At 49.7% G+C, this 24,308-nt stretch overlaps 1 protein-coding gene across 11 annotated transcripts in view; it reads left to right on the top strand.

Moving 5' to 3' along the window:
• The window catches only part of ERI3 (ERI1 exoribonuclease family member 3), a 130,874-nt gene that overhangs the window by 90,789 nt on the left and 15,777 nt on the right, over nt 1-24,308 (top strand). For 3 of the 11 annotated variants that reach the window (XM_079151961.1, XM_079151967.1, XM_079151966.1), the window contains one exon: nt 15,350-15,449. The exons of 1 other annotated variant lie outside the window; for it this stretch is intronic. In XM_079151961.1, coding sequence (XP_079008087.1) covers nt 15,350-15,449 — 100 coding nt within the window. Of the gene's footprint in view, nt 1-15,349; nt 15,483-17,299; nt 17,974-19,198; nt 23,991-24,308 lie in introns of those variants that run through there. 7 more of the 11 variants (XM_079151969.1, XM_079151968.1, XM_079151964.1 and 4 more) reach the window with 6 other exon arrangements.

The following is a 24,308-nucleotide window of genomic DNA, read 5'->3' as shown; positions in this document are numbered from 1 at the left end:
GGGACCCTCTCTGACCTTGGGTTTGGAAGCAGTTTGGGCCTGTATGGCCAGTTGGACCTAACCTGCCCTGAAGGCCAGGGCACCAGTAGGCTAGGTTTGTTGTAGGGAGGACTAGTACCCGACACTGACACTGTTCTTCTTTCTCTTCCTTGCCGTTTGTCTTTAGCCTCCCACCTCTTTGGGTCACTTGGGCCCATGGAGGAACACCAGTCACTGTCTTTACTTCCATCCTTCCTATTGCAGGTGTCTGATGCTGGAGGTCTAGTGGAAAAGAATAAAGTGTGGAGAGTCCTTCTGATGAGGGGTTGAGGGAATGTTAATGGAATGTCTAGACTTTTGTGAAAGAGATCCCAAGGACTACCCCATCTACTTTAACATCCTTTCCCCTTGTGATTTACTCTTACTGGGCCCCATGAAGCCTCCTTTTCTCTGAGCTTTTATATTTGGGAGATGTAATTGAGCAAACTTAAGAGCTAGACTGGAAGTGATGGGGTCCCCAGGAATGAATGGTGGGTGTGGGCAGCAGCCATTTGAGCCCAGAGGAGAGCTGTGTTTTGGGAAAGGGGACAGAGGGAAGGAAGAAGAGGCTTTATGGAGGAAAGAATCTGGAAAGTATCTGCAAGAGATTTTCTAGAGAGGACCTGCTTCTAAACAGCCATCAGCCCACCAACTTGCTACCAACAGTCCACATCAGGGCATTCCTGTCCACCACCAATCTCTGTCCTTGGAGAATTCTTGACTTTCCTAGAAGGCTCCTCCTGCTAGGGTGGGTTGGGCAGGGCAGGGCAGGGCAGAGTTTCCTTCTCCATTCACATCCTCTATCTCACCCCACAACCTGTCATGAGTGTGTTGAGAGATGAAGTGGTCCTGGGAGTTGCTTCAGCCCTCTTTCCCTGATTCTGATACACTGTGAAGCAGCGGATGCACAGGGCCATCTGAGCTTCCTGGTGTGGTGTGCCCCTGCTGCTCCCTCTGAGCAAGGTCGACCAGCAGGCAAAAAATGCTTTGCAGTCCAGAAAGAGGGTTGAGCCACGTTCAGTTCTGGCTAGTTTGGGCAAAATCAAGAAAGAGTGGAATTACCATGGATAATTGGGACCTGAAAAGAAATAAGAAGACAGAGTCCCCGTGGAGTGAGGGAAACCCATGATCATTATAAGGCGATGTAAATGGTGTTGCTTTTCAGAACCCCAAAGAGGGAGTGAGTGAATTCCCCTGGAAGAGCTCAGATAGCAGAAGAGGGTCTTTGAACTGGATCTATGCAGAGCATGGGGAGTGTGCTGTGGGAAGAGAACTGAAAGTACCAGAGGTCAGTTGCTATGGTAGGACTAGAGCCCAGTGGGTTTGTTGTCCCTGTCACACACCTCCACTATGGTTTGCTTTCTTAAACCTGAGCAGTATTTACTTTCACCATCAGGCTGGGCTGCTAGGTGTTAGGGACCCTAAATTCGATCATCTAGAGCCTTATGGTAACAAAATGTGTAGAACAGCACCACAGGGGTTGAGCCCCAAGTCCCCCCTCTGCTCTGTTCCCTTTCCCATTCTGCTGAAAGAGCAGAGAAAGGATGAGGATTCAAGCCAGGATTGCCTAAAACTTGCTCCACCCTTGCTAACCCCATCCCCAGCCCAGCATGTACCCAGACGCAGGCCTCCACCAAGGACCAGGTTGGTCTTCTGGGCCTGGTCCAGAGGCTGGAACAGGGAAGCCAGGAGACTCATTTTCACTGGAATTTGACCTGAAGCAGGATTGGAAGGGAAGAAAAGAATTTGAACAAAAGTGCAGGCAGGAAGGAGCTGTTAACGAGCCTTTCTTTCTCTTTGGGGACAGAGCAGAGCGCATAGCGGGGCGCAGCCGCCAGCTCTCCTCAGAGCCGCTCTCTGAGGTAGCTGCAGTCTCTGGCCGCTGCCCGCTCTCGCTCGCTCTCCTTTTTTCCCTCTCCTCTTTCTCGGCTCTCTCTATTATGGGGACTTGCTCCAGCTCTTTCTCTCTCTTCTGTCTCTCCTTTTGTTCTCTCTTTGTCTATTTATCACACTGTGAAGGTTGAAAGAGATGTTATTAATCTGGGAGAATGAAGGCAGGATTAGTGGTATGAATCGGATTTTGAGAGGTGTAATGATAGAAAGACTCGCTCGGCTGGCGGCCTGCGTGAGCTTGATAAATGGGGAGCACTCCAGACTGACTCGCGCCTTCCTCCGCGCTGTGCGCCCTGCCCGCTGGGGCGTGCCGCGCTCTCAGATCTGCCAGCCGGCCCACCCCGCTCCTACCTGAACCAGAGCAAAAAGCCAAGGGTAAAGCAGACACAAATATCTCCCATCACACTTGGAGACATCATTGCTTTTAGCACCCTTTTCAAGTGGAGGCCTGTTGAGTTCTCAAAGGACTGTGGGCAGAGGGAAGGGGACCTAGACTTCCGGCTGGAACAGCATCTGCCTGTTTCTGGAGCCTGTGGAGTAGAGCTTCCCTCCTGCCTCTGAAATGGAAGTGAGAGGTCAGAGAGTGATAAGATAGTACCTAGACCGACCAAGCATGTGTGCTGTGTGATTCAGCAAGGTGCTGCTGGTGTGGTAATCAGGTTGAGACATGGGAGATGGGGAAGAAGCAGGTCAGGCCTCCTGTCTGGCAGAAGGTGGAGTTTTGGAAAGGGTCAAAGGTGAGTGTTCTGGGAGAGGAACAGCTTAAGCAAAATGTGGCAAAACTAAGCCAACTTTTATGGGAGATTGAAGTGCCTCAGATCTGTGAATTTCTGATTAGGAAGGAATTTAAGAAATCCAGGGCTGGGGAGATAGCTCAGTTGGTAGAGTGCTTGCATTGCAAGCACAAATCCCTGGGTTCCATCCCCAGCACCACAAAAAAAAAAAAGAAAGAAAGAAAGAAAGAAATCCAGTAACTAAGCCCTCATTTCCAGTGAGGACACTGGGGCCTGGAGACTAAAGTTGCCATTTCCTGAAGTGATTTTTCTAGTTGGGTCCTGTTGCTTGTGCATTTTTATTTTTTATTATAATTTTTTTTTGAAGTGAGATCTTGCTAAGTTGCCCAAGCTGTCCTCAAATTCAAAGTCCTCCACCCTCAACCTCCCAAGTAGCTGAGATTACAGGCATGCAGCACTGTGCGCAACTCTCTTGCTTATTCCTAAGGTGCTCCCTTCAATTAACCCTGAGAAAATGCAGTCAGTCTCTCCCCACCCTCTCTCTCTCTCCCTCCTCCTCTCTCCCTCTTTCTCTTTCCCTCTCTTCCCCCCACACTCCCTCCCTCCTTCTCTCCCCTCTCCTTGTGGTGTCATATCTTTTCAATCTTCAGCTTTGTAACCAGGAGATCTTGGCTTAGGTTCATTGCTGCTTGCTCTTCAGTCCCTAGCCAGGAGCCATGGCTCAGGTCCTCCTCACACTTTTGCCCCTGTTCAGTCTGCAGTCTGTGTGGGGTGTGCTATCCTAAACCACCAACTGCTGCTTGTGTGGCAGGGCAAGGACCAGGAAACGGCACACCCCACTCTAAACTCCTCTGGGCCTGAGCACTTCCCTCCTTTGTATGCGTACTATGGTTTTCTCTACTCGCTGGTTACCACAGTTACTGGGCAACTCTTGGTTCTGAGTCTGATTTCCTCAAAAGACCATAAGTTTTATGAAGGTAGAATATACATGTGATTCCCTTTGAGTTACTGAGGTCCAGCAGGCCTTCATTGAGAACAGAATGTTCAGTAAGTGAATGGTTTTGCAGTTTCTTCCTCCTCTACATAGAAAATGGTCTTGGTTCTTGATTAGTTTTTTTTCAGGACTGGCTATCTTTAGCAATGGGGAGGGATAGATGTGCAAAGCAACTCACTTTTAGCCTATTGCAGCACCCCAAGATCACACAGCATGGTAGAAGGAAGGCCTTAGGGAAAGAGTATAAGACCTTCACAGAGGCCCTGTTGGGGCTATATTCCTTGCCTCCTTATCAGCCACATTACACACTTGCTTTCTGTGCTTCAGGAACACTGGCCTTGATTTGATTCCTTCCAGGTGCTCTAGCACAGTTCACCTAAAGACCTTAACATGCCCCCAAACACCAGTCATTCTCAGTTTCTGCTTACCTGTCTCTAGGGAATCATTCTCAACTAGGTCCATATCCCCTCTTCTATCCTATCAAAACAGGTTAAATACTATAGGTGCAACTTCATAATGATTTATGTTACTATGTATTTAACATCTTTCAAAAAAACCTGTAAGCTCTCTGAGGGACAGTACTGTGTCTCTGCTGCTAAATGCATGCAGATAGCCTGGCAGCTAATAGGCTCTCAATAAATGTTGTGAATAAGCAGTGTGATTCCAAAGCCTGAATTCTTCCATACTGTTACACCTGGGTAGAATGAAGACTGATTGGACGAAGGGAAATGCAGGGACCAGAATCTTGGGTGTGCCCCAGAGAGAAGATTCTTCAGTCCTTAGGTGTGGAGTCTCAGTGTTCTCACCTCAGACTTCCTTTTCTCAAATGTCAGAGAAGAGTTTCTCTGACTCTTAACAGCTTTCACTTTTCCTGGGTGATCTCCACCCTCAGGTTCAAGCACCTCTCATCTGCCTTCTTAGGAATTTCTTGTCTCAGCTCAGACCTCTGAACTGAGCTCCTTGCCTATATGGAATCCCCCCTACTATGCCTCGCTGGGGGCCATCTCTGTCCTCCTCAGTGATTTATTTCCAGCACCACCACCACCCCCGCCCCCATTGCTTTTGTCGGATCTTAACCCTTGCTACATTGTTTTACAAGTGTGTTTACGTGTCTCTCCTACCTTGAGGGTACTGGTCTGGTCTACTTGGTCTGTGGCTCTCCAGCACAGGTTTGGCACAAGGTAGCTTAAAAAAAAGCTAAATGAGCAATCCTGTCAAGAGGTAGAAGGATCTGGGATGAATGTTTTGAGCATCTCCTTTTTCCCAGGGAGAAAGAAAGTGAAGGTGTATGTGCTGTGGTCAAGTGTGCACACACCCTCAAGTATGAGGGGTGGACAGATGGTGGCATCGCATGCTCAATAAAGGATTAGATTTTAATTTGGAAAGCACTTTAGAAACTTAAAGTGCTTTGCCTAAGTGCTGACTGCTATTAGTGTCTCCTTTTTATTAGGAAAAAGGACATGATTTTTCTCTTTTATCTTCAGGCCTGTCCAACTTCTGAGAGTCAAACTTAGCAAAATGCCTGCCCCTCACTGAGGACTAGTTACATGCCAGGTTCAAAGCTTGGACTTGAAACATAGAATTCTGCTTTGCAGACTGGTTCTGACACCCCTGAGGGGATTAGCCCTAACAGCTCAGTATCAGGAAGGGGGGTGGGAAAGACAGGGTCATTTGACATAGTTCAGGCTACAGTCCCCAGCCCCTCCTCTCTCCATCTAGGCCTGGGTGGGAGGACATAAGAACTTAGACTGTTTGGGGAATAGGGGAACACCTGGTGGTTATCAAAAAATTACTTATTATGTAATATGAAGGGCCAGACTTCAGAGAGAGAGAGCTGGGGAGGAATGGCCCTAGGAAAAGTTGTGTGTTCAGCTATCATCAGGGCTGGAGGGAGCAAGAGACAGAGACATCACAGCTGTTGGACCTGGTGATTTAAGAGTGGTCAGAGGGCTAGGTTAGAGGGAGGGAGAATGTAAAACAGTAGCAGGAGGAATTCTGGTGCAGGAGGTAGGAACTTGCCCTGTGCTTCACAAGCACCTTTGAAGGCCTTGCTGGTTTGAAGGAAAGGTAACACTCTTTTCCATGGAGATGATTTAGTGCTGTAGTGGCAATAGGTCTAGAAGGCCCAGCTGACCCTTGTGGTTGGACCTCTCTGTGTGATCTCTGCCCCAGGCTCTTTCCTGAGTAACCACAAGTTAGACAGGCATCCTGGCCTCAATCTGGACAATCTTTGTCAGCCCTGGATGCTGAAGGTTCTGCCTGTGGCTGAGGGAGGAACTAGGAGGTGAGGACTTTGACCCAGCTTGTGAGTGCCCTGAAGTCCCCATCTCCTAATCTAATCCTAATCTGAAGGAGCTAAAACGGGGGTGGGGGAACTATCCTGAGCTTACTGCCTTAACCGAATTTCCATACCTCCTGTTGTTAATTATAGAGATGTAATAATGCGATTAGTGCACGATTAAAAAAAATCCCTGATATGATTACCATGGATTTAATATCACATGATATATCATTATATCGTTATGCAGTGACAGATGTAATTGAAATACACTTATTGGAGCCGGGGGTGGTGTTTCATTCAATCCCCAGCACCCCGGGGAGGAAAGAACTGGCTAAAAAGAAGCAGTGGGAGAGGAAATTGTAATAAAAACAAAGAAAACTCACAATATAGCTCTTACCCTGGGCATCTGGCTGAGACTGACCTGCTGCCTTAGACTCTGACAATGCATGTGAAACCCCAGACAGGCCAGCCTCCTCTGTGGGCTCAGGCAGCATGGCTCAGGAACTTCTTACCTGGTTCTCTTCCCAGTAACCTCAGTGTGCCCACATCCCCCCTGACTCAGCAGTGAAGCTAGGAGATCTGGGAACTATCCAGGGATTATTCTACCTGAAAATACTCAGGACCCTAATGGGATCCAATGGAGCTGGCAGCCATCCTCTCATCCTGGGGCCCCTAGTACCAAATGCTGTGGAACCTGAATCTATGGCACAACCCTTGCCTTTACTGTGGTGGTGACCCACACTAGAGGCAACTGTCCTGTTATAGGCAGTGAGCAGTACACAGAGAATATAATTATCCCACTCAAGTTCTGTTGATAGACAGAAGCAGCCACAGCTCCAGGGTCCCTGAAGTCTGTTGGTAGCCAGAGAACACTGTGCACAGAATAGAACCACCAGCAGGATTCAGGAAGGTGGGCTTCTATCACATGATGCGAGGGTCCACCTTTTTGCTCCTGTAGCTGTGCTGTCCAAGCCTCTGTTGGGCCTGAGGAATGTGGTGGAGGCTGCCCAAAGGCTAACAAGTTCAGCAATGAAGGGGAACAGGAGTTCTTTCTTATGCAGGCAACTGACTTCCCAGTTCCGAAAATGGCTATGGAGGATTGCTGTTCTGCTGGGCAAAAACAGTGTTGGTTCCTGAAGGACACTGGGTGGTATTGACAGGAGTCACAGGTCTGGAAACCAGGCCTTCATGCTTAGCAGAAGTGTACCCACAGAGTTTTCTTTTCCTTTTTTCTTCTTCTTCCCTCTCTTCGCCTTTCCTCCACAGAGACCATCTAGAGACATCAGACACAAACCCGGCAATCTCCCAGCAAAATGGAAAAAAGCCTCATATTGCAGGTTCTGTTCAGAATACAGGTGGAATTTAAAGCAGGATGAGTCAGGAAAGACTGTAAAGGGGAGGTACTTTTTTTTTTATTATAAACAAATGGGGTACAACTTGTTTCTCTGGTTGTACATGACGTAGAGGCGTACCATTTGTGTAATCATACATTTATATAGGGTAATGATGTTTGATTCATTCTGTTATTTTTCCTTCCCCCACACCAGGGAGGTACTTTTCTTTGTGTGTTGAAAGAGGAGTTATGTTCAACTAGGATGAAAGTGGGAGAAGGCAGAAGGCATTACAGGCAGGCTGAAGGGGTTGCTTGGGAAGCTTGGTGGCATGAAACAACAATCCTAGGACTTCATGGAAGAAAGGAAGAGTAGAGAGTCAAGATTAGCCTTCACATTTCTGGCTTAGTAATACAGGTGGCATACACTGGAATTTGGAAAACCAGGAGAAGGAACAATTTGAAGAAGAGATATTGAAATAGATTTTAAACATATTGAGAATCAAGTGCCTGTGCAGAAATCCAGATGGAAATGCCAGGTAGGCAATACACTCAAGTAGCAGTAAGAAGTAGAGATTTGGAAGTTAGACCAAAAACAAGGGAGTCAAAGAAATCACCCAAGGAGAGTGGTTGAGAGTAGGAAAAAATAGGAAGAGAGAGTGAAGCCTATGTGAGTCATGTATGAGGTATGACCATACAGGAACTTGTGAGGAACATGGCAGGGAACTAGGAAAGCGTCAAGAAAACCAAAGGAAGAAGGGTTTCAAAGGTGGAGTAGGCTGAAGAGTTGTGAAGACAGGTAAGAACCTGAAACTGTCCATGGATGGAGGCAGCATCACAAAGATTACTGACCATAGCAGGAGCTAAGTGATATGACATGGAGGTAAACCAGCTTCAGTTTCTTCATGAATGATGGGGAGGTAAATGGAGGTATATGGAGACAATTTTGAGTTTAGTTAAAAGGAGAATAGTCAGTAGACAAATTTAAAACAATTTTTTAAATAAATAATAAAAATCACAATCTAATACCTGTAGCTTTCAAAGAGCTAGGCATCATTTTAAGCACTATACATAGTAATAATTTATTTAATATTCATATCAACTCTATTCATATTATACTCATTTTTCAAAGAGAAAATTGAGACACCCGAAGTTCTGTAAAGATGGTAGAGATTCAAGCATTTGCTTCAGTGCTAAGTTAGGGAAGGAGTCAGCAGAGAAGGTAAGGCTAAGAATTTAGAAAGAAAGGAGCAAGGGCCTGAGGAGGTGAAAAGGAATGACATGTAAAGCACAGTATGTGCCTTACGTGAGAAGTAAGAGATCCCTGTGTAAACAGAGGTGAATCAGCAGGTGGGGAAAGATACATATGCATTTATAAACACAGGACATACAATCAAAAAGTTTTGCCTAGTGGCATTTAGTATCTTTTTAAAAATAGCAGAAGGGTAGGATTGTTGGGTACCATTGAGGGCTGCCAAGGTTGTGATCTGGGATCTATAGTGACTGATTCCTACATAAGTGTGACTTTTTCTGGCATCATTTAGCTCAAGGGCAGTTTAGTCATGGTTGGGTTTTTCAGGGAAGGTGTGAGGGATAAGTGGGTAGGGAAGTTGAAGATTTGGAAGTGGATAGTCGAAGTAATAGATAAAAAGGTGCAGGCTCACTAAAAAAGGGATTGAGGCCAGAAGGAATGGATAGACTAGGGGGAAAAAACAAGAGCAGAGGGAAAGAGCATTCAGAACCTGAAAGAATAAAAGGCTGGGGTCAGAGTGGAAAATGTCATTGAGAGATTTCAGAGGAGAAGCAGTTCTGGGTGATAACAAGGCCCAGGGCATGGCATAGGGAAAGACTGAGAAGGTCATTAATGAGCAACAAGAATTGAGAAACTTAGAGATAAATTTCCTAGGTTGGGTTATTCTGTAGACACTGAAGTTACCAAGAGTGATGTGATTTGAAATGAAGTTCTGGAGGGAGAGGAATAGTCTAGAAGCAATAGTAAAGAAGAATTTGAAGAAAACTGTAGGGTATATCTAGAAGTGAGTAGGTATTGGTTTTCTAGTTAGTATTGCTATACACTAATTGCCCCCAAAAGTTAGTGACTTGAACAACAAGTATTTCATTATTTCTCATGGATTCTGTGAGTCAGGAATTCAGGAAGAGCCTGGTTATGTGGATTCGGGTTCAGGCTTTCTCAGGTGATTGTAGTCAGGCAATTACTGGACCTAACAACACCTTTTTGGAGCAGCTAGGGGCTAGCTGCCCGCTCTCTCCTCTCTGAGTCTCATGGCTTCTCTGTGTGGTTCTCTGCTTTGGTACTTTGGGTTTCCTCACAGTATGGCTGCCTCTGGATAGTCTGTTTAACACAGCAGCCCAGGGCTCTAGGGTAAGTAGTCTAGCAATTGAGGCAGAAGCCACCGAAGCAGTTCTGCCATAGCCTGGATGTAACATTACTTCTGTGTTGCTGTCCATTAAAATAGTCACAGAAGCCCATCCTGTTTCCAGGGGATGTCGACTTCTTCTCTTGATGACAAGTTTATCAGTCACAGTGTCAGAGCCTGTGGGATGAGAGTTGGTATTGCAGCCATCACTGGAAAATACAGTCTGCCACAATTGGTGTTAGGCTGAACTGGAAAAGAGAGAGGGAGCAGTGTTTTCAGAGACAACATTGCATTTTGAGTGATGGCACCAAGAGTGTCTGGAGGTGGTAATGAGAGCGAGTATCCCTGGGTGACCACAGGTGCACCTGGGGAAATTTTTTTTAGTACTAAAAACTGATACTCAGGTTTAATAACTCATCCAAGGTTACAGGGTTAATAACTGGCAGAATTAGGAATTAAAGATAGGTTTGTCTGACTCCTAAGCCCTGAACGTATTATTTTTCTGTGAGTCATGGACTTCTGGGTATTCCTGAGTACATGTCACATGCCCCATCCCAGCATGTACCTGTGGCCTTGGTTCATGAGCTATAGAAGTGTTGGTCAGTTGGGTGAAAAGCTATAGACTTTGGTTTGTCTAGAGCATCATCTGTGGTGGATGTTAAGAGAATGGCAGGCGGTTGGATAGGGCTCCTAATCTTAGGAAATGTCCCATCAGTCTTAGGTCCACAGACTGACAAGTCATCCAAAGGTATGTGATTAAAAGCCTATTCCTCCCCAACTCATGAGGAGGCTGAATAGACTGGATATACTGGGCCGACTAGGGAGCTGTGGGTTTTTTGGAAGTGGCAATGCAGTCTATTTCGCCTGCAGTCTGTGCTGGGTTCTGGCCATTTACCCAACCATCACCCTGCCCACTCATTGTCCACCCCACTCTCAGGGCCCTCATAGGTTGGATATGGGTGGGCAGAGGCACCAGAGCAGCTGTGGATGCCTCTTCTTTCCTCTTTGAAGAATCTGGTGCTGCTGCCGATGAGGGCTACTTCATCTATTAAACCCAATACACTTGTCGCAGCTGCTAAGCCCCCGTAAGCCGCCGGGCGCCGTGTTTGTGATGGGACTGACAGTGCATGGAGGAGGCTGATTATACACGATTCCATTTCGCGGGCCCAGCAATGTAATTTCACAGGGCGATCAGCGTTTGCATGTAATAGCAGGCTGTGCTGAGGTGTCAGAATATTAAAGGCGCTAATGGCAAAGCTCCCTGTTACACAGGGGGCCACCCGCCGCGCCTACAGCAGGGCTGTGCAGCAGGCCCGTTGCAGATGGCTGGCCACTAAGCTAATGGGGCAGCAGCCAAGGCGGGCAGAGCCACGAGAGGGGAAAGCCAGCCGGGAGCAGCTCAGCACCTGCTTCCCTATGCGTGGAAATTACAGCAGCCCAGGGGAAGCGAGATGTGTGTGCCTGCCTGGCACAGAGTAGGGGTGGGCTGGTAGGGTTTGGTAGACCCAGCATCTTTCACCAACTCTACCTGTCCTCATAGCTCAGCATTGATGCCTGCTGTGGAAAAAACTCAAAAGCTCCTCAGTCATCCTTCCACCCTCCCCAGCCTCTGGTCAGGAACACCAGGAATGAGGTGCTGACTGCACAGCTAGGCAGGTGGACCTTGAGGGCTGAGAGAGGTACAGCTGGAGAAGTGACACCCAGGGAATTTGGAACCAACATTGGGAAAGAGGCTCAAGACAAGGTTTTAGAGAAAGCTCTTAAAGCAGATTTCTGGCAAACCCCCCCCCTCACCACCACCACCACAACCACCAATCAAGATCAGGAAGCTTCTGGGCCCCTTATCCCCAACTCCCCATATAGGCTAGCAGGGGAGAGAGAGGGAGTGGGAGGGGAAGCAGGCATAAGTGAAAGTGTGGACTGAGACCCCTTGGCACTGCTTGCTGCTGGCACACAGACTTGGGTGCTTCCTGCTATCTGAGTTGACTCCCTAGCCACACCCTTCTCCTTTGTCTTTTTTCTGCCTAGAATGTTGTCCTCCCCTGTCATCTGTACTGTGGTCTTCCAGTAGCACTCACTCCCACCAGGAAGCTTTCCTAACTGCCTCCTACCCCACATGGGCCTGCTTGTCTTCATTGTCACCTGTTGACAACTCCACAGAGTTTAACCTCCCTGGTCCTCCTGTTCTGATGAGTCCCTGGATGCCAGCCTTGACTTCCAGCCAGAATCCCTGAGACATAGCCCATATTACTGTGCCTTGAGCTGGACTCCTAGAAGGGCTCTGCTAAGATTTATAAACAAGTGTAATCTCTAAAGAAGGACATCTGGAGGGGTCCAGGAAAAGCAGGATGGGCAGAGTCATCTGAGGGCAGGTCTGGGTTATACATGGGTGTGGGAGCATAGAGTGGTTAGGGCATTCCATGTATCTTGGGAGGGGTGGTGGGAATGCAGATACAGGTGCGGAAGGGCAGCAGGTGCAAGGGTTCCAGATCATACAGTGGCAGGAAAACAAGTTGCTATAGGACCCTCTGTGTTTTCTGGGTTACTGTCTGACTGATGACTGTGCCTGAGGGGTACCCAAGATGTCAGGAACTATGAGAGGGATTGAGGTGCTGGGCCCTGGTACTGGGCCAAAGATGGGTCTGTGACGCAGGTGATCACATCCAAAGGAGAAGCTAACTCTGCAGAAGTGTGCGTCAGTACTCCCTGGAGACATGCCTGGGTTCTCAGCAGGGGCAATAGGAGGAGAGCCCAGGCTGAAGTAGAGCAGTTTTAATTAACCGTTTTTAATATCATTTTGGACTTTGGCTGGTTTGTGAAGGCCCCGCTGGAAGCAGCATTTGTAAAAATTAAATCCCTCTTATTAGGAGCTTGGCAGACCCATGTGCACATGCCCCTCCCCTCCCTGCCCCATGCCCCCCTGAGGAAGTGCTGGATGAGGCCGTGTCACAGCAGCAATTGGTTATCATGCCTTATCTGGGAATATGAAACTGCAGCATAACACCACGGCCGCAGTGGAGACGCCAATTCATCTCACCCTCGCTCTGACAAGCTAGACTGCCCTTCCTGAAAGGCATCCCTCAGGCGGGACTGGCTGCCACCTTGCCTGGTACTTCTCCTCTCTTGCCAAAAGCTCTGGGCTTGCCCTGGTCCAGCCTGGCCCTCCTGGGCTCTGCCTCCTTCCATTCCCCTTCCACACAACCCAGTCTGTGGAAGATCTTGGGGAGTCATAATTATAATAATAACCTAATCATGGTGATGCGTCAGGGCAAGCGTCTAATGTTATCTGAAGTGGTCTTCCCGCTTAACTGCGATAAGACTCGGGATGACGTGCAGATAACGCTGAGCTGCCCTGTCCCTGAGCCGAGAGCAGAGCAGAGGGGCCTCAGCAGCCCTGACGCCCGCCCGCCGCTTTAAGCTGGAAAGCGGCAGCACCTGCTAATGCAAGTGTTTAATATTTGATGGGCTGGGATAAAGCAGGATCACCTTCGAATTGAATTGAGTGTCAGCCGAGAATCTATTACTGAAATTCGGGTGTGATTTGACAGCAAAGTAGACGATGTTATTCTTCACTAGTTACTGCAATCTTCTCCCCGACATCACTTAAATATTTTTTTCTTTGCTTGAGTAAACACACATTATCCTTCTTTTTTCCCCCTTCCTTCCCTTTTTCCTTTTTAGAGGGGAAAAAAACCTATCCAGCTCGCCTTCTCCAGGCTGATAGAGTAGATTGTTATTTCTTTATTTGTCCTATTAAATGGAATTTCTGATCGTTTAATCCGGCCTTTGTAAGTGATTTTAAAGTACTTGAAAGGCAGCCGCCACTGCTCTCTGGCCCACTGAGCTCCAGCCTCAGCCTGGCCATGCTCAGCAGCTCTTCCAGCTGTGCCCCTCCCACTGGCTGTGTCCCCTTGCTGTCCGTGTCTACCCTGGCTGTAGGCCAGCATCCTAGGGCTGTCCTTGAGTCCCACTCTCAGCCCACGATTTGTGGATACAGCTGTGGCCTGGTAGAGGGTTGGGAGGGGTTGGCTGGAAAGTTGGGCTGTGGCTGGTACTTCTGTGGTCAAAGAAAATGACTTTGGAAGGTGCTGAGGTGTACGTGCAGTGGCTGCTAGTACCTTTGGGGTGGGAGGGTTGGTTCCTGCAGCTGGGAAGGAAGGGAAGTGGTCCTCTGCCCAGCCTCATGCCTTGGCACAGACAGTGTCCAGCTACCTGTCTTTTGTTCTGAGCCTGTGTTTTGTCCTGATCCCCTGCCCTCTCTTTCTAGTGGGATGGGGACCTCCTGACCCAGCAGTGGTCAGGGACACTGCAGTGCCTGTCTGAGCATGACTGATAGTCATTTTGGTTCCAACACTAAACCTACCATCCAACTTCTGGGATCTCATCCAAGCTTGATTCTCATTGCTGCTGGCTCTCATGTTGTCACCTTCCTGCCAGAGAGAAGGGCAGCCTAGTGTTTGGGGACTTCTGAAGTTCTTAAATGAAGGAATAGGTATTGTTTGAAGGGTCAATCAGCTATCAGACTCACTGACAGAAGCCCAGGATTTTGTTAGCAGACTGAGCAAGAATTAATTCCCATCTCACAACATTGCATTCTAACCCATGTAAGTTTTCTTCTTTCTGGGCCTTAGTTTCCTCATCTGTGACATCAGGCAGTCATGCCTGTGAAGATAGGCAAGCTGTCCCCAACCTGCCTTGTATTCCTCCCAGATGGGGGTTGCTGGCAGCCAGGTGGTGCGGTAGGGAATGGAGGGGGCAATGGAGTGCTGGGGGCCTGAGCAGATCGATGCCCCCAGCACTTCCTTCCCCAACCCCAGGAAAACAATTAAGTACAGATCGATGGGTGGCCGCTTTGAATATGCATAAGTGAGCACTTGACCTTCAGCAGAGCGTCTGCTCCCCCCACCACACACACACACACACACACACACACACACACACACCCCATGACTGTCCTCACAGCTGCCTGAGTCAGCCAGGTGCCCTCTCCCCTCCTCAGTTGAGCCCCAACATGTCACTCAGCCCTTCACCGCCTCACCTGCTTAGAGTCAAAAGCACCTTGACTATGGGGAAGTTGTTGGCCAGTTCTGGCTTCAGTGTTCCAATCTGTGGAGTGAAGTGGTCTCTAAGGTCCTTCCTAGGACCAGTCTTTTTGACCAGTAGGAGCCCACAGAGTTCTGGGTGCTCTAGAAAAGAGGGAATCTGAGGAGAGGTGCATGGTGAAGGAGTACCCTGGTCAAAGGAGGGCTCCTGATAGGAACATCTTAGTAAGTGGGAGCTCTCTAGATAGGAGCCCTGGTAGGAATACCCAGTGAGGGCCAAGGAACTGATGGGGAGAAGCCCAGGAGAAAAAGGATTCTGGAGAAGGAAGAGGTTTTCTGTTAGAGGGGCCTTCATGAAAAAGGAACCCAATGAGGGGGCTCTCATGAAATGGCATTATAAGATTAAGCCCTTGGGGCTGGAGTTGTGGCTCAGTGGTAGAGCACTTGCCTAGCACATGTGAGGCACTGGGTTTGATCCTCAGCACCACATAAAAAATAAATATGTAAGTAAGTAAATAAATAAATAAAATAAAGGTGTCCATCTACAAGTAAAAAAATATTTAAATAAAAAAAGATTAAGCCCTTGGTGGGAAGATTTGGGGGCTGGGGGAGACTTGGTGAGTTGGATTGTTTCAGGGGTCAGGGACTCTGTTAACCACTCTTGCCTCCTGTCTTCCAGGCTTACAGCTTCGCCATGGGCTGCTGGCCCAAGAATGGACTTCTAGACATGAACAAGGGTCTCAGCCTGCAACACATAGGCCGGCCCCACAGCGGCATTGGTCAGTCCCTCCGCAAATCCCCCTGGCAGCTCGGTCAGTCCCCTGCCCACATGCCCCAGTCCCCTGGCACACAGAGGGTTTCCATGGCTCATTCAGTGCCCCCACAGGATTCTCTCCATAGCTGGGAAAAGGAGAAAAGGGAGGATGGGATGAGGACCATTGGAAAGAACATCTCCAAACAACATTTCAGAGGAGGTGGGAGTCTGGGCTTTGGGTGAGTCACAAGTGGCCTTGGACTTGGGGTCAAGGTCCCCAAACATCCTTGCCTGCATCCTTAGTGGGCAGTGTCCTCAGGGAGGTGGGCACATGTCAGCTTACCCATGGAGCTGGAGGAAGCTGTTTAATATTGTTTCAAGTCTGTGGCCACTAAACTGGACGATCAATGGGAGTTAAGGAGATGAATTATTTAAACCTCACCAGCTTTTAATTAGTCGGGGTCCTTCTGACCGATGGCTTCGTCCACAGGGTATTGACTCCCCTGTAGGAGCAGCAGCCTCCATTGAGTGGTGCCTGTGTTGGGAGGGGCCACTTGGGGTATCAGAAGGGGGTACACTCTCAGGGAGACAAGAGTAGCTGTGAATCCCAGCACTTGGAGGCTCTGTGAGCTTCTGATACATCAGCATGAATATGTGTCTGTGTGAGTGTCATTGTGTCTACCCATGCGTGACACCTTTAGCTGTGTGTCTGTGTAAGAGTATAATGTGTCTGTGATTGTGTATAGCTGTGTGAAGGATGTGTATTCATAACAACACATCTGTATTTTTCTGAGGACATGTGTCTGTACCTGAAAGCAGCTACCAGCCTGTGTGTATATCTGTCAGAAAGAGTGCCTGTTCATTTCTGTGTCTCTCATTTTATGTGTACATGCATATGTGTGCATGCAAATGCTTTCAAGTGGCATAGGCTTTGTTCTAGAGAAGCCAGGTTGTTCCTGGGTGGTGCTATGGCTTTGTTACAACCTGATTACTTTGGGGAAGGTATCATTGGTGGGGGCTGGAAAGATACACCAGAAGGTACTTGTTACAGACTAGCCCCTTTATCCATTCCACATTTACTGATGCCTACTGGGCACTGAGCGTGCTCAGTAGAAATTTGTGTCCTTAGGGAGTTCACATCCTGGGAGGAGAGACTGAAATAGGTGCTTGTCAGCCAGCATCTAAGGGCTATGATAGACACACCTGGATGTTCTCAGTTGCCAAAGTAGGTTCTACTTCTTTGCTTATTTTACATCTTGCTGACTCCTGGCTCCTGGTATGCCCCATATCATTTTTGTTGGGACATCCCCAGGCTCCCTAAGGGACTAGGGGAAAGAAGCTGTCAACAGGCCTGGGTAGGGGAGAATACCACCATAACATCTATTTCCTCCCATAAAAGGTTTTCCATGCAACCTAGAGAAGACATTAAACCCAAGTAGGTGATACACCTGGAAGATCAGCAGGAAGTTTTCTAGAGAAGAGAATACTTCAGTTGGGATGCTTAACAGGAGAATAGAAGTTGCCAGGCAGAAAACAGAGAAAGGATCCTCTAAGTAGGGAGATTTTGTGCACAAAGGCCTGTGGGCATGAGAATGCCCAACATATTGAGAGAACAAGTTCAGAAATATACAAGTAGTTTCCCCAGACTGGAGTAGAAAATTTAGGTTAGGGATCAACTAGAAAATGGAGAAATAAGTAGTGTCTTGAATGCCTGGTTAAAGGGTGGATCCCCACCCCCGACCCCTGAGGTTTAGAGGAGACATAGAATAGTCATGAGTGAAATAATGACATGATCATAGTTCTGATTCAGAACCAATGAGGCAGTTTGTGCTACACAAAACTAGTTCTTACTGGGTGCTCAATAAATGCTTATAGATGGATGGACAAAAACCTGGGCGAGTAAATCAATCAGTGGAAAAGTGGTGGGAAGGAGAGATCAGAGAGAGAAGACCCATGAGAAGATCAGCACTGATCCAGGGGAGGAGGAGCTACCCATAATGGAGTCTGGCAGTGGGAAGAGCTGCAAGACTGAGTGAACACAGGCTACATGGCCTTAAGTTGGGTATTCTGCTTCTGTGTGTCTGTTCACAGGGTGTTTGTGAGGGGAAGCAGCTCCCTCTGCCCACTCTTTGTTGTCTCTTGAGACTCAGTGATATCCTTCTTCTATGTTTACCCTTGATATCCTGTGACGAATCACCTGTTTTAGAGAAGAAGGTTTCTCCATCTGGTTGGTCCCAGGGGGTAGCCCAAGGCTCTGAATGTCAACGCAGTACAGGCTTTGAAGCCAGAGATAGCTCTGGCTTTGCCGTGCTGAACCCTGGGCCCTTAGATAAGAGGTAGTGCTACCTGCCTCTCAGGGCTGCTGGGAGGCCCTGTGAGAAACCTTGTAAAGGACTTGTGCAGTCAGCCTGCAGCAGGTGCTCAGGGAGCTTCTTCTTTGTGGCCCTGCCAACACCAGGGCTCCCCAGGGCACTGGCAGCTCTTGGCACTAGGTCTTTGTAGTCTTTGAATGAAGAGGGCTGCCCTGCCGGCTCCTGGCTGGCTCTGAGGTGTGGGTGAGGGTGCTTGGAAGGGAGGGAGGATGCAGGGCATTAATTGGGCTGGGAGAGGCGGGGAGGGGAGGCGTGGGTTTTGAGCAGTGAGGTTAATGGCCCTCGCACCAAAGAGACAGCTTTAATGAGCTTCAGCTGGCGGTGCCCCGAGTTACTGTGCGTGCTAAAAGGGTCGCGCTGTAAGAGTTTGATGTGGACTGCTTCCCAGCCCTGGGGTCAGAGGTCAGCTCCTGTCACTGGCCACTCAGGCTGGTCCTCAGTGACATGGTGCTAATTAACTGTGTGAGGAGCTGCCAGCCTGGAGTAGAGAGTGGTATGTACATTGGTGGGGGGTGAGATAGCATTGGGTGATGTTGGGCAAGGGTTCTGCAGAGCCCACTGCTTAGCCATCCCCAGAGTCTGCTTGGTTCTTCCTCCATGCCATAGGGATATGGTATTGGTGGTATGGAAATGCTGAGGGAGCAAGGAGGGGGGCTTGCTGGAATAGTGAGGTGACAGGCGTGGGGCTGGGAGATAAGGCTAAAGAAAGACAGAGGGCCAGCTGTGGATCCTGAGGTGTTTGAAGGACAGCCCATGGGAGTGCTGGGGGCAGGAGAGTGACTCAGTAGGAGTTGTGCTTCAGCCAGAGCAGTCTGGTAGTTTGTACGGGAAGAACTGGTGAAGAGTCTACAGACAGGGAGGCCAATGGGAAGGTACAATAAGGTAAGCAAGAGGTGATGGGTGATCCAGGGCCAGGGCAGTGACTATGAGAAGAGACAGGGACCAGGTAAAACTTCAGTTCGTTCATTAAATGTTGCACTTACTATGTGTTGGAGCTAAAAATGAATGTGATGATGACAAACACTGTGCCCTTTCCCCACTGAGTTCACAGGTAGAATTGTGACCTTGCCTCTGGGCACTGACTGAGAGAGAAGACAGGTTCAGGCATGGCTAAGGAGGGTCCCAAGGTGGTGGAGTACTGGGCTGTTGGAGGCTTGAGGATGTGATATCTTAGCAGAGGTGGGACACTTCCTCCAGGGGTGGTGGACTTGACTTTGGGAGTGAAATGAACAGTGTGGTGCCAGAGTGGGATGTGCATGAGGAGGAGCTGCGCACATGTATGTAGAGCTGCTGGCTTCTAAGGCCACAGCAGCTGTCAGCATCTGCAGTTTGGGCCAAAGACTCTGAGGCAGGGCCGCTTCCACAGAAGACTGCTGAGTGTTCCTTCTTTCTTTCATTTCAGCAAAAGGTCAACAAAGTACTCACATTACTTGGGACCATTTTCACACCAGTTCCATGAAAGCAGGCATCATCACTCCCATCTTATAGATGAGGAAAACTGAGGCTTAAGAGTAAGTTAAGAGACTTACTAAATTCCCACAAGTTGAGTGAGGAGCCGGGATTCAAACCCAGGTGCATCCAAGTGCAAAGGCTGTGTTCCTACCACTGTGCTGACCTACCTTTTTGGTGTTGGTCTTTTTGCTGCCAATAAGATGATATAGAAGATGGCAAGCTCACTTCCTTTATTACCTTGGTGTCATGTGAAACACTTGGGCCTTGACAAAGCTTTGATGACAACTGAGGAAGAAAAGAAAGGAGGCATCGCCTTCCATCGGCCCTGCTAGAGTCACCCTGAGAGCCAGGTCCCTGCACCTAGAGGCCTCTGTTCTCCTCTGACCGTGATAGTTTTCCCTCTGAGATTGCAGTTTGCTCTTCACCTCTTGGCTCAAAAAACTCCTGCCCATCTTTCAGGGACCACTTCCTCTGGGCCTCTTGCCTGGCTTTCCTAAGTATGAGTGTACAGAAGACAGGTTTGACCCATTATAATCTGTCAGGGGCAATAACCTGGACCTTCATATTTGGGCTTTCTGAGACTGGGTTTGGTCTCCTTCCCTTCTTTCTTTTGGGAAATCTTCGCAGGAAATATCAGTAAAATCTCATCTGTTGTGACAGGGAAACCCCACAGACTGCTGGTTTCAGCTGGCTGGGAGAATAACTGGAACCTTCCTGATGCCCAACTGGGTGGTCCTGCCCTGGGAGCTTAGCCCCTCTGCTCTGGGACTGACTGAGGAGGCCCTTCTGCAGTTCTTGGCCAGAGACACAACGGACTCTCAGGCGCTTACTACCCAACACAGTCCAGCAAAAGAACTGGACTGGCAGGTGGCAGGGTGGGGACTTGGCCCCCAGGGGGGCAGTACTGGCCTGTGGTCTCCCCTGAAGGAATGGGGTGTCTATCAGAGTCCAGTCAGAATGCATTAGCTCTGTGACACGGATCTCATTAGTGCCCGTGAGAGGTGTCACTGCGGGAGAATCGTCGGCTCAGGGAGACGCTTGTACCAAAAGGAAGAAAGGACAGTGACAGCCTTTTCTCTGCCGCCTCTGCCGCCACACTCACTGGGCCGCCCGCCCTCCTCCTGGTGGGGGGGGTGGGGGGTGCCAGCTAATGAGCTCATCTGCAGTACAGCTTTGCCTTCCCCTCCTTGAAGTTTCCCAGGTCCCTCTGAAGACCTCAGGCCCGGGATTAGCACACACCAAACGCCAGCCCCCTCTGGCCCAGCAGGGAGCTCCTTCTGATCACCCTGCTCCTGCACCATGGGCAGGGGAAGGAGGTGGTACCAAGACAGGCCGGGGGAGGGGGCCTCTGCATCCCCTGACAGTAACATGTCCCCTTTCTGCAGAGGGGTCTTGCAGTTTTCTCCCCTCCCCTTGCCCCATGACATCTCCTAGCCTGGCAGTGTCCCCATCCCCATGGTGAGCCCTCCTTAGGCAGGGAATAATGGAGGGACTCTGGCTGAGGGTTCAGCAGATAGCATTTTGACCCGATGTGATATGGGACTTTCTCACTGAATCGGCAAGAGCCCAATGTCCGGGCTTTGGATGACCTGAGATGATGAAGTATTGGTATGAGGCCCCTGTAGACCTTGGTGTCCCTTTCCCATCTGTCTCAGAGAGGCACACCACCACCACCACCACCCCAACTTTGCCACCTTCAAGGCTGGGATGGAAGGAATCAGTCCTGCTGCCTTCTGGGAAGGTACAAGACAACATCATTAGAGTGTCTTCCCCAACACTGCCTACTCCCATCTTATTCCTTCTGGTGTGACCCTGAGAAAGTGAGAAACCTGGGGATGGATGACCAAGAGAAGGGTCTCCATTGGCCTGCCTGGATGGTGCTTGGGGAGGGAGGTACTGGCTCCTTCCTCCCCGAACTGACCCCCTGGGAACTCTAGGGATGTCAGGAATTGGTTCTTTGGATTCTTGTCTTCAGTAGCAACCACAGATGGAAAAAAAGGATAGATAGAGGGGTGAGTTGACGGATGGATGGAGGAAGATTCTGGTCTATGTATGTATGTGTTCCTTGTGGGTGGTGCATTGGGAAGTACAATCTTTGTTTTCCTACCTTCCTAGCCCCAGGTCAGCCTGGCCTCCCCTTGTCTCTCTCTCTATCTCCTGTCAAACCATCGCAGACGTAAATGACAAAGAAATCAGAAAGACAGATCAATGCCGGCCAAATTAGCACTTGCAGATAGACTGTGCGGGGATGTCAGCGCCCTGACCCCTGGTGATCTTGCAGCCTCGGCTGCTGATATTATGCAAATTGCATCCATCTGGCAGGACCTGCGTGCTGGCTGCTCCTACTCAGAGGAGTAATGGGCTGGGGGTGGGCGGGAATGTTGGAGCAAGAGTCAGTGGAGTGAGTGTGCATGTGTGCGGTGTGTGGTGCCCACCAAGCACTGGGCGGTGATTGAGTGATTGACAGGGCAGATAAGGGGCCGCATTGGATTCCTTTGGGCTGGAGGATTAGGAGCAGCCACAGATGGGAGATAACTGGACTTCATTTCAGTTTATTTTCCTCCTTATCCCCTCTCCCCACCTTCACTCCCCGAAAAACACAATCTCTGTAGTTTGCGTTTTCATCAATATTTGCAAGTCATTATCACTGGTTTAAGGTGAGAGACAATGTCAGGGCCCAGACCAGGCCAGCCCCTCCCCCAATCCTGAACAGGCCTGGTACCCTGAGAATTAATCCCTAGAGCAGCCTTCCTTCCGCTGGTGTCCACAGCAACCCCTCCTCCCAGGCCTACAGTACTCATGGGACGACTCACACCTCATGGGCCACTCTGCTGACCTACCTCATCTGACCTAATGCCATCTGGCATTCCTTAAGGTGGGCCCCTGCCCCTGCACTTGAAGTTGCTGAGTGACATGCCTGCTCCCATGTTTAGGCTTCAGCCTAGGTACTTTGGGCCCTGGTATTAGCAGGGCGCCTCCAGGACTGCTCTGCTGCAGAGTTCTGTACCCCTTTTCACAAAGCCTCCCATTCTGGATACTACTGACCAGGGGCCAGGCCCCATCTGGGCAAAGTGGGACCCATGGCCTATGGAGAGGGGAATCTGGGTGGTCTGTTTGAATACCCTCTGTCATTCCACACCATTTGGTGAGTGCCAGGTGGAGTACAGAGGCTTCAGATCTGTCCAAGTTTTTAAGCCCAGTGATAATGACTGGCATCTCTACTTGTGAGGAAACTGAGGCTCAAGAAGGTTGCGTAGCAGGGAAGTGGAAGAGCCAGGATTTAAATATAGATCTCCCCTAGTCTAGGGTTTGAACACTTCATCACCAGGCCCTACCACTTTACTACTGTGCCACCCACCCCAACATGTCACCACACCTGGATCCACTAAAGAGAACCATCCCAGACAAGATACAGACAAGTTCCTTCAGGTCCCAGGCTGTAGACACAGACCCTCACCCAGGCCCCCTGCCAAGCTGAACCAGGCCAAGGGGACAAGAACCAAAGAGGTCCAAGCCTACAGGGACCTGTGTCTGAGACAGTTGGGCCATAGCAAGAAGGACACACAGAGGACAGTATGAACTCAGCAGCTGAACCAGCTCAGGAATATGTCACAGAATGTATCACCAGGCCCTGGGCAGCTGAACCAGCTCAGGAATATGTCACAGCATGTATCACCAGGCCCTGCAACTCAAGGAGAGGGACTAATGCAGCTTAGGCCAGCCAGCTATGGCTGGTGGAGGGCATAGCTGTCCCAGGGGCCCCTTCCAAAACTGGGTCCCCACCATACTCCCACTGGGCAGGGTTGGGCGCTGGGAGTGCTGGGGACATGTCCGGGGACACGTGTGCAAGGGGAGCTTGTCCTAATGAGGAGAACATGGCTGCTAGTTAGGCAAGGGGCGGGCGAGAGCTGCAGAGCTGATTGAAGGCGGGGGCAGGGGTCAGACAATTAGGCCCAGATCCGGCCGTTTGATGTGAGTTCTGAGGCCTCAAAGCCTCCCTTCAGCCGGCTCCCTCTACTCCCTCCTCTCCCTCCTTTCCTTTCTTCTTCTGCCCAAAGGCAGGAAGGATGGAAACGCTTACACTCACTGTTACTATTATTAAACCCTGTGGCAGGCCAGCCAGACCCCAGGACTCCTGCCCACAGGGGGCACTCCAAGTCCCCAGGAGGTTCCTTGGACCCCAGAGGGGGCATCTGGCCAGAGACCCAGGCCAGGCCAGCTGAACCCCAGGGCACAGTAACCCTGCCTCTCTCTTGCTTCTGAGGCAGGAGAGTGAATGGGCCGCCCAGCAGGAATTTGAGCTCTGAGTTGCTAGGACCACATCCCAGGCCTGCTTTGACCATTACCTCCTCCAGCCACTTAGTTCTTTTCTATCCTGTCCTGGGGGTGGCAGGGAGGGCGTGGTTCATTCACGCTCAAGCCCAGTCACACAAATAGTCATCTGCAGCAATCACACCAAAACCTTGCTGGTAAGATAAAGATACATAAAGCCAGATAGCCCCACAGCATTGTCATTCCTCCCCCGCAGCACACACACACTGACAAGTCATAGCCTCACATACCATCACAAACCCTGCTTATTGCCTGCCAAAGGACTCTGGGAACTAAGCTCCGCCTCGTGCCCCCAGAATAGCTAGGAACAGCAGTGGGATCTGGGGTGAGGGGTAGGGAGTACCAGCCCTTCCAGCCCCTATTCTAGGAAATAGGCGGAGAGAGCTGGTACTGACCACAGAGTGAGAGGAGACCAGATTGGGGTGGGGGGGCAGTGGGAAGAGGGAGGGTGGGAGCAGAGATAAATGTTAGTTCATTTCTTCCGTAATTAGTTACTCCCTCATCCCCGCGTTGTAATTGTGAACAAGCTGTAATGTTTAATTAGTCTGTAAATGAAACCCCAATTTCATAATGGCCTGGCTGACAGGGCTAAGTGAGCAGGGGAGGAGGCGGAGGAGAGGTGACAGGGAGGGACTGCAGTGGGGGGACAGACAGTGGGATCACCTCTTTTTCTCTTCAGCCCCAACCTGGCCCATGTGGGGGAATCTGTGTGACTGGGTCCAGACCTG

The sequence above is a fragment of the Sciurus vulgaris genome (genome assembly GCF_902686455.1).
Source record: "Sciurus vulgaris genome assembly, chromosome: 1".
Taxonomy (NCBI): Eukaryota; Metazoa; Chordata; class Mammalia; order Rodentia; family Sciuridae; genus Sciurus; species Sciurus vulgaris.
Note: the sequence above shows the minus strand (reverse complement) of the source record. Positions and strands in the feature narration are given on the sequence as shown.